Genomic DNA, 10,061 nt, shown 5'->3' with positions numbered 1-10,061 from the left:
GTGACTACGTGCAGATCCGACCGCGCTGGTCTTCCTCCCTCAGAAGCATCGCCCTGGCTGTGATACTGGTCCGCGCGGGCCTGGGGCTCGATTCCAAGGTACCGAGTGTCTTTCTTATTACTGAGTGGGAAGTTTGCTCTTCCAGTGCTGCAGAATGTCACCCCTGCACTTCGGGGAGTGGCTGTGGACATCACCTGGTGTTCCCGTAGGCGTGTCCACTGACTTCACGCTGCCCAGAGGACGTTCCATGCTCTTTGTGGGAGAGGGTGGGTCCCTGCCGGGGCTCCCTCCTCCTCCTGGGGGCTTCCTCCTCCCTTGTATGGGTCCCTCCTCCCTCCGGGGGCTCCTTCATCCCCACTAGGGCTTCCTCCTCCCTGACAGAGAGAGGACACAGGTGTGCCCAGGGCATTCAGGGCGTGGTACAGCTCAGAACCACCTAGTGTGTAGCCTGAGTCTCCAAGTTGCTCTTCTCATGTATGTTTTTTAATTTGGTGATAAATGTGGGGGTGAAGGCCTATGCCCGAGCTTCATTCATCCTGGGGCCACAAGTTGTAAGCAAAGACCACACTGTGAGGCTCCCCAGCAGGTGTGGGGCCTCCGAGTACAGACAGAAGCCGCCTGGTCCAGCTGGGCTCCAGGGCTTGCCCCACTCAGGATCTTGGGGAAATGACTTTTAGATAGGGCATCTGAAGATGTGTGTTGCACAGTGGGAATGAACAGAACCCCACATGTCAACTGCACCCCGCTTAAGAAGAAAGTCTCACCTGTACAGTCACTGATCTGGGTACAGGGTGGCTTCAGGAGAAAAGGCATCCCGGGTGCTAACCCCAGGTGGCCTGAGCATGACTGGGCGGTGTCTACTCTTCTGCTCCAGGCTCTGAAGAGACTGAAGGGTGTCTGTGTGAGGCTGTCCGCGGGCCCCTGTCTGGTGGAGGCCTGCACATCCGCGCTTCTGGCCCGCTTCCTGCTGGGCCTGCCGTGGCGGTGGGCCTTCATGCTGGGGTAAGGCTCTTCCCTGCCCTGTGAGGTCTGTGGAGGGCACGGAGGATAGCCCCTGACTCCACACCACAGCCCACAAGACACCAGAAACAACAGACAGCTCCATCAAGATGACAAGTACTGATACTCCAGCATAGAAATACTGTAGCTTCAAAATTCAGTTTATGTCCATGTAGGCCCCCACTTGGCAGTGGTTGTACAACCCATTGAGGAGGTGTGGGCTTTTACCTATGCCAGGTTCCCTGCTGGGGAGAGAGCCTGGCCTCTCCAGGAGCCTGCCCTCAGGGCCATGGACACAGTGACCCACATCACCCCCCAGCCTGCTGCCGTCTCGCCCCCAAGTGCCTGCCCTCAGAGTCTGAGCGTCTCCAATCTCCTGTGGGTTCTTACCTCTGGTGACAAGAAGTCATGAGAATAAGTAACAGAAGTGCCTGGAGAGAACTTAGTATTAATAAGAATTAATTTAGTATTAATAAGAAGTCTTGGCCTCCGTCAGCAGCTGCGCCTGTGGTCTGGCCCGGTCACTCTCCAGGGTGGCCTGCAGGTCATTTAAACACTCTGAGCCACCCCTCCTAGCAGAGTGCAGGCCCCGATTGCAGCTCTCTGCTGGCCGTGGGGAGGAGCCTTTTCCACAAGGTGCTCCGGATGGTGTTTGGCCTGGTAGGCGCCATGCTGCTGTCACTGCTGCTGCTGTCCCTGGTGTCCCTGCCCATCCTGTCATTCCTCCTTGTCGCCTGTTGTCTGGTTTACACACCAGTCACCATGGAGCGCCTCACACACTGGCTTCAGTCCACAAAGCCTGTGAGTGCTTGAAACACACCAGGACTCTTTCAGTTCCACATTAAGAGGGTTTAGCTTTTGAAGGGCAGCTTCCTGGGGCCTCAGCCACCGGGGCCTCTCTGCCCCACATTGTCCCAGGGCAGTGTGTGCACGGCCCGCTTTGAAGAGAGGCTCTCTAGAAGGTGCATGTGCCTCTGGGCTTCTGGTTTGGTGCTTGGCTGCCATTTGCAAGACGGTGGTTGTCTAGAGCGGGATGCTTTCTCGGGGAGAGGTTCTTAGGGTTTCAGAGCTGACATTGAGCACGTTAGTGTCGCACGGCTAAATCCCTGCCTGCGCAGTTTTGTCCTAGGAGCCGTCTCTCCAGCCGTGGTAGTGCCGTCCATGCTCCTTCTGCAGGCTGGCGGCTTCGGCATAGAAAAAGGTGTGCCCACCTTGCTCATGGCTGCGGGCAGCTTCGACGACATCCTGGCCATCACTGGCTTCAACACCTGCCTGGGCATGGCCTTCTCCACAGGTACACCCCACCCCAGTTCATGGGCACCTTGGCCTAGATTAAAGTGTCCTTAGCCTGGCATAATTTTTAAGAGGGCAAATTCAAGTAGAGGCACCAGCTCCAGGAGTTAGTCCTGTCCCTCGGGAGGCACAGAGGCTTCCTATCTTCACTCTGGGCAGCCTCTTCAGGTGTAAGACAGGTGCACTGAGCGGGTACAAAGTGGCAAAACTTAGAGAGCAGCAGCAGCCTCTTGCTGGGTGACCTGGGGAAGCTTAACCTTGGAAAAGGCACGCAAAGGATGAGTAGGTTTTCCTGAATACCAAGATGGAACCATCTTCCATCTTAGATTAGTTATGCCTCTGTCGCAAGGCCCCCTTCCTGTTGCAAAGACAGGCGGAGAGGACTGCACTGTTAGGGCACCAACCAGGGGGATACCAGTGAGTGGGGACCAGAGGGTAGAGAAGGGCTGGTCTAGCACCGTCTGTCTGCAGCCTGCTGGGGCATCTTGGGCTCATGGGGGTCCAGAGCTGCCCTGTCACCTCTGTCCTTCCTGGAGAGACCGGAGGACACACCTGGCACGTGTGTGTCCTGCAGTCAGGCCCGTGAGCCAAGGAGCTCCTGTGCCCGCTACTCCCGTCAGCTCCAGCCTGACATCCCTGCGCTGCATCTCACTCAGGTGCATGCTCTGCCCTCCACGACAATAACAGGAAACCTCAAGTGTGAGTACGATTTTTCTTAGAACAGGGTGTGGAGAGAGCTTTATGTGTTGAGCAATATTAATGTAGTTTCCTACATAGTATGCTAGCAAATTTTTATTAAAGTTTTCCAAATACTAGGCTGTGGGGAGAAATATAGGTTCTACTTCTTTCTACGTTATGATGCTTCAAAAAAGCTAAGGAGCAAGTAGTGACTGTTTTTAAAACAGGAGTTTTAAAAATAATTTCATTTCAGATTTACCTTTAAAATAAACATTTGAGAAGGGGTTAGTCCCCTATACTCATTGTAGTAAAAAAAGATTTTTGATTTTAGTTGCCAAATCCTTAAGTTACTCTATCCTATACCGATGAGAGCCACCAAGACCAACACACGTTGATTATGAACACATCAGACTCAGAAACGGCAGCTTGAAGACTAGACCTGTCTATTCACACAGCCCGTGCTTGTAAGAAGACAAATGTACCTGCATCATGAATTGTATCTTTCACATTTCCTTAGACCCTTCCATTTTTATGAAGTAAACATGCAAAAGAATGCACAGATGCAGCCTACACCTGTTTGAACTTTATCTCCAATACCATGCGCACCTTTTTTGTAAGCCCATTTTATTGGACATTTTGTGTCCCGTGTATTTAAGAATGTGGTGAGCAGGAAACACGTGTACTCGTCTTCTTCCATGTCACCAGATGCTTTATGTTGATGGTGAGAGAAGGCCTGTCCCTGGGGATTTGGAATTCTTTCTGGAGTTTTCCTTTTGTGTCTTTTCAAGGCTCCACGGCATTTAACGTGCTCAGAGGAGTTTTGGAGGTGGTGATTGGAGTGGCGGCTGGGTCTCTTCTGGGCTTTTTCATTCAGTACTTTCCAAGCAGTGACCAGGTACAAGAAATAATCTGGGGGAAAGTCGTGCTTATCTAAAATGTCCTTGGAAGAACATGTGGGACATGTCCCACCAACCCGAGGGGAAGGATGTGGTTCAGAATGCCCCCCGCATTGTAGAACAGCTCCTTACGGTGTCAGCGCCGTCCACAGATGAATGAGGAGGGCTAGTGTGTGCGAGCTTACTGCGGTTCTGGGACTTCTCTAGTTTCCATTCTGCACACATCAAATGTCGTTGTGAGACAAGTACCATTAACTCCAACACCGTAAGATATGCTAGCCTTAGTTTTAAATTATATTTTATTGTTTTGCTCATCTTTATTTTATTGTTATCCATAACACTCAACTAAACCAAGACATAAAGTGACTTTCTGGGCTCTTCGTTCCTGTGAGGACGCCGTGGGCTCCGAGCGCAAGCTTGTGGCTGGTCCTCTGGTGTTCCCCAGGGGAACCTGTGCCACGTTTATTTTCCTCTCGGTCCTAAATATGCAAAAGTTGGTCATTAAAATATGAGTGGGTCAAGATGTGGTCTGTATACAATGGGATACCACTCAGCTATGAAATAGCCCCTGCCCTTCACAACAGCACGGGTGGATGGTGCCAAGTAAGTCAGCACCAGGTTTTCACCATGTGGAATGTGCAGAGAACTAAGGAACTGACAGAAGTAAATCAAAGCAAGTCCTAGAAATCTGACTGCGGAATTGAGGCTGTCGGGGAACGGGGGGTGGGAGCCAGGTAGGAGGGGCCCAGTGGGCTGTGGTGCAGTCTGTGGGTGTCTGGTGGGGGAGGGTAGTGTGGGGATCACTCCTCTGAGGAGTTGTGATCCTGTAACCCTAAAACACAGACAGTGTGGCAAACCTTTACATCAGTTGAACAATGTAAATAATAAAAATTTTAAAAACACTGGCGTAAATAAGCCAGGGCAGGCGACACCCGGGCTGAAGGCCTGTTTCCTTCTCAAGGCGCAGCTTGTATGGAAGCGGGCGTTCCTGGCCCTGGGGCTCTCCGTGGTCGCCGTGTTCAGCAGCGGGTATTTCGGCTTCCCCGGGTCTGGGGGCCTCTGCACGCTAGTCATGGCTTTCCTCGCAGGCATGGGCTGGGCCAGCGGAAAGGTGAGTTCACCTGAAGTGAAGACAACACTGAGTGTGGGGGTGTGTACAGGGTATACACGCACGCATCATGTATTTGGGAGCTGTCCCCCTAAGGTTACTGTATAAGCATCTTTATAATAACAGTCCATTTTTTCAAACCAGTACTAATGCGCCAGATTCTGTACACAGGATTTTTGGCTCTTTTCTCACCAGCCTGTTATTTATAGGTGCCACAGGAATGAAGCCTCTCTCAGGCCAAATTGATTCAAATTTCAAACGATCAGATACTTGGTACGCGTACCTTCACATAATAAAAATGTGTGTGTCTGGGCCTCCCATGGTGGCGCAGCGGTTGAGCACTGGGCTGCGAGGCTACCCGCAGCCTCTGCAGCGCCGGTTCGTTCCCCGGCCGCTGGCGAGGGTCCCACCAAAAAAAAAAAAAAAAAATGTATGTGTCTGTGTGTTTTTCTTTCAGGCAGAGGTTGGAAAAATTATTGCGGTTGTCTGGGAGATTTTTCAGCCCCTTCTCTTTGGGCTGATTGGAGCAGAGGTCTCTATCACGTCTCTTAGACCAGAAACTGTAGGTGAGAATTTCACAGTAGTCCCTTTGCTAGAACCAGATTTTTATGTTCAGTTGAAATATGTTGGCGTGTTTATTTAGACCATAAGTCTAAGGGTTTTTAACTAGTAAATCACCCTCCTACTTAGCAGTCATCTTCTCTGTGTCTCTCTCGGTCTGTCAGCCACAATCCTGCACATCAGGATGAACTTATCTTTGTCGGCAAAGGGTTCTAAAGGGCTGAAATAAACCCCTGTCCATGTCAGCAGGGGTGAACGGGCAGTGACTCCAGGTATACCAGAAACAGCCCAGACTACCAGTGACTTCTGATTGGTCAGGACCCAGTCAGCTCTGTTCTGATAGACTCCCCACTGGCTGATAGATATTTTGACTATCACCCCTGGTCTTGTGCTCCATCAAGAATTCTCAACCTTTCTGAGGAAAATCTTCATTTTTCCACTCCTGTGCCCTCTTAGCAGCGTGCTTCCTTGCACTTGTCCTACGGCCTATGTCAGCTGTTTGTCTTTCTCTGACTCTGAAGTTCATTGAGGCAAACTCTGTCTGTTTGTGTATTAGCACCTGGTTCACGTCCTGCCACGCATAGTTCATCATTTAATAACTGTCTTGTTCAATAAACACGTGGAAGAAAGTGTGGTTCTTGCTGTAAAATGTAAGAGAAATAACATTCAAGTCTCCTTTGTAGAAATTCAAATATGTTTGGATGATATCTGATTTTAATGTAGGGAAAATACATTTTTTAAAACAAGTGATGTGATTGATATATAAAGTTGATATTGTGAAAATTATGCCATTTTTGTTTTAATTTTTTTAGATTACTTCTTTTGATAGTACTTGAGTCAGTGTCTTTGCGATGCAGTTTCTCCTCTAGTATTTCATTCTCTCTAAAAATTCTTACAGGTCTTTGTGTCGCCACCCTCAGCATTGCAGTGTTGATACGAATTTTGACCACATTCCTGATGGTGTGTTTTGCTGGTTTTAACATAAAAGAAAAGATATTTATTTCTTTTGCATGGCTTCCGAAGGCCACAGTTCAGGTAATGATGGATACCTCCCATTTAACTCCTGTTTCTAATTGAGACCTTGCAATTTTGAATAAGAGGGCTTATTCTAATTTGGTAAAAATAAGTAATTGAAGTTTGATTTATGCAACAAGGTTATACTAATATTAATACTAATATTTTATACTAATTTTTTGATGTAATGATTCCTCAAATATGATAGCTCATTTAAATTTCTTTAATGCAGCAAAGTACGACTAAAAATCCAATAAATACCTACGCTACTAGAAAACAACAGTAGCAGGCTGGGAGAGTGAATGTTTGTCAGTCAGCACTTTCTGAATCTTCCACAAAGATAGTCATTAACTCCTCTCATTATCTTCCAAGAAGGGAGCAGAGACAGAAGGAGTGTGACCCATTTTAGGATTGGGAATTACTTCAGTATGCTTCATGACAGTCTTTATATATAATGGAGAATGACTTACTGAAAGACAACTCAGAAAATTCTTTATTGATTTCCTAGATTAGTTGAACTTTCAAACTAGCTAAAGCGCCTGTCTCAGTCTCAGTCACAAGGCCCAGAATGTGTGCACCCCAGTGAACAAGGCAGTTAGAGAGCTGCTTGAAATTGCTGGCCTTGTGTTTGGCGGAATGCCTGTAATTCCTAATTAAATTAGAACTGTATGGATTATGATTTGTTGCAAATGTAATATGTGCCTGATTATATTATATATCTTCAGACTAATTATAGCAAGCAAGATTTAACTGCTATATCCCTGATTATGTTGCAATTAGTTCAATATGTAACTTCCTTTTTCATAGATGAAAATCACATGTTCTTAATTTAGGAAGCTTTGGGAGATGTGTATGGGCCATAATATATGACAGGTTTTGTGTGGCTGTGCATTTGGGCATGGTTCCATCAGACTTTTCAAGGTGTCTGAGACATGGTGCTGAGAGCACCGTGAGGTCAGGGCAATGCAGCACTGTGAGGGGGGCATTCCCCCTGTCCCACTGCAGTATCTTCTGCCCCCACAGTACTCCTGGTACCTTTAGTAGGGAAATGCCAAATAACCACTCCAACAACTTTGGTATGAAAGATGGATTTCTGAACATTAAACGTTGAAAAATGGCACTTCCCTGCTATCAAAAACACTTTTTTAAATGAGGAAAAATTGTCTGGCATGTGTTGAACAATGTATGTTCTGTAAAGCAAGTCTTATACACAAGTTTCTTCTTTCTCCTTTTGCCACTGCACAAGAAATGAGACTTTCTTAGATATTTTTTCCATAATAGTGTTTTCGAAACTATTCTTCCCATGATCTATAAGAAATATACTCTAAATCATAACTCAGTATACCTATATGCCCCAAAACATACACACCTGTACACACTCACACACAACAGAGAGCTCAAAGAGACACAGACATAGTACTGTGCACTTCTGGCCAAGAATTCGTGAAATGATGAGGTCGGGAGGGCGCAGGGTAATCTGCAATGACAGGGAGCCCTAGATTTGGGGCTACCTTTCATGCCTCTCAGCAGCAGTGCGGGGTGGGCATCCTGGCTTGCAGAGTGAACGCTGTGTCAGAGCGTGCCTTCCCCCCTGGAAGAAGCTGTCGCCACTCCTCACCCAACAGGAGAGGAAAAGTAAAAAGTACAAGTGTCCATTTCTTTTTATGGAAGGAGCTACAAGAAGAGTTTATCACTTTTGCTCTCTTCTCATTGGCCAAGACATAGATAAATGGTGTCACCTACTGGCAAAGAAGGCTGGAAATAGTCTCTGTTTGGACAGCAGGGTGTCTGGCTACACCTCAGGAGTGCCACAGGGAAGGGAAGGGAAGAGAGGCATTCAGAGATGGCCATTGTCTCTGCCATTTTGTCTCACTCACGCTGCTATCTCCTCTCCAGTATCAGTGACCTGCAGGCTGATGCTGTGTTACGTGGAGTTAGGGAATAGCAAGACTGGCTCATGGGTTATGTTCCCAAGGACACTGATAAGATTGCATCTTGCCTCTGAAAGAAAATGAGAATTTTTGGAAGGCTTTCTGGCAGACAAATTTTAAATGAAACATTTCACCAACTCCTGTAAGATTAACTTCACATTTCGAAGATGTTTAGCATTAGTTGAGGCACTAGAACAATCCATACACTTAGGTTTTTTTATTTAAAACATCATTATCTTCCAGTAAGCATCGCTGCATTTTCCCATCTTGTCCTTCGTTAATTCCAAATCCCTAAAGAAAAAACAATGAGATGAGAAGTGTATTTCATCTTGAATTCAGAAGGTATTTAGGTATTTAGTTGACTAGAGTCTTGTTATATTTGACTAATATCATGAGGTTGTATTTCCCTTGGGTTTTTGAAGTATATTTGCCTGACATTTTTGTAATCCTCCTTCATGAAAATAGGTGCACAGGAATCGTCCTTCTCCTCATGCCAGGGCAGGGAGAGTTTTCAGATCATCACAACCAACCGCAGTACATTTGAGAGAAGACTAATAGAACAGTTTTCATTGCGCAAAAGGAACAACTGCTTTTGCAAATGACAAATGACTCCCCTTTGTCCTTGTGCTTATCTTTTTGTGTTTCCAACGTTTACTTTGAACATTGACAGGCTGCAATCGGATCTGTGGCTCTGGACACAGCAAGGTCACACGGAGAGCAGCAGCTGGAAGACTACGGAATGGATGTGCTGACAGTGGCGTTTTTGGCCATCCTCATCACGGCCCCAATTGGAAGTATACTTATTGGTTTGCTGGGACCCAGGCTTCTCCAGAAAGCTGAACCTCAGAGTAAAGATGAAGAAGTTTGAGACTGCTACACAAGCTTAGAGGTAAAAACAGAGACTACTAAATATAATGCTGGAAAGCTGCTAGCAAAGCAAAGGCTACTTGTGTCAAGATGGGCACTGAAATAAGTGATGTTTGAGCTTAAAACGTAAGAATTGAAAGTGTGCTATTTCTTTAAATAGCATTTTTGGCCATTACTCTTCCTTGGCTGGGGGTGAGGGGTAAGGTCTTACCAGGCTTTTATTTCAAACACCTCTGTGTCTCTTAATCTGTAGAGACACAGATACGCTTTAATGTACTACCACAATTTAAAATGAAGACAGGTAAAACAAGTCCACTACCCTGACCTGCTGGCAAACAGCCTGCTCTGTTACCTCAGTGTCCCCGTGTTGAAGCTTCCGGCCTCGCAAAGCTTGCCTTGGTTTTCACATCTTTCTTTGATGGTCTTCAATACCCTGACACCGTCCACAGCATTGATGTCTCACTTTCCTGCAAATCTGCTTCTTCTGAGTGTCTACCTCTCTTGCTACCTCTCTCTGAATTCCTGTAGTTGATTCCTCCCACCAAAATTTAAAGTACGCAGAGTCTCTTCACCAGTTCTTCCCCTTGAGCCTCCGCAGATGTCGGCAGGCCCCATCCTGTCATGAGCTCTCAGAGTCCCATTTCACTGGCCCATCTTGGTGTGTCCCCATCAGGATGCCCTCTGCACCGCTTTCTGATGTGCTTCCTGCGACTC

At 47.1% G+C, this 10,061-nt stretch overlaps 1 protein-coding gene across 1 annotated transcript in view; it reads left to right on the top strand.

Moving 5' to 3' along the window:
• The window catches only part of SLC9B2 (solute carrier family 9 member B2), a gene marked incomplete at both ends in the record, with an annotated part of 13,766 nt that extends 4,446 nt beyond the window's left edge, over positions 1-9,320 (top strand). The window contains 7 exons of the mRNA XM_084251983.1: positions 15-98; positions 875-1,002; positions 2,118-2,293; positions 3,759-3,865; positions 4,828-4,977; positions 5,432-5,540; positions 9,151-9,320. Of these exons, the coding sequence (XP_084108109.1) occupies positions 15-98; positions 875-1,002; positions 2,118-2,293; positions 3,759-3,865; positions 4,828-4,977; positions 5,432-5,540; positions 9,151-9,320 (924 nt within the window). The remainder of the gene's footprint in view (positions 1-14; positions 99-874; positions 1,003-2,117; positions 2,294-3,758; positions 3,866-4,827; positions 4,978-5,431; positions 5,541-9,150) is intronic.
• Positions 9,321-10,061: the final 741 nt, after the last annotated feature.

This window comes from Talpa europaea, assembly GCF_964194135.1.
Source record: "Talpa europaea genome assembly, chromosome: 13".
NCBI lineage: Eukaryota > Metazoa > Chordata > Mammalia > Eulipotyphla > Talpidae > Talpa > Talpa europaea.
Note: the sequence above shows the minus strand (reverse complement) of the source record. Positions and strands in the feature narration are given on the sequence as shown.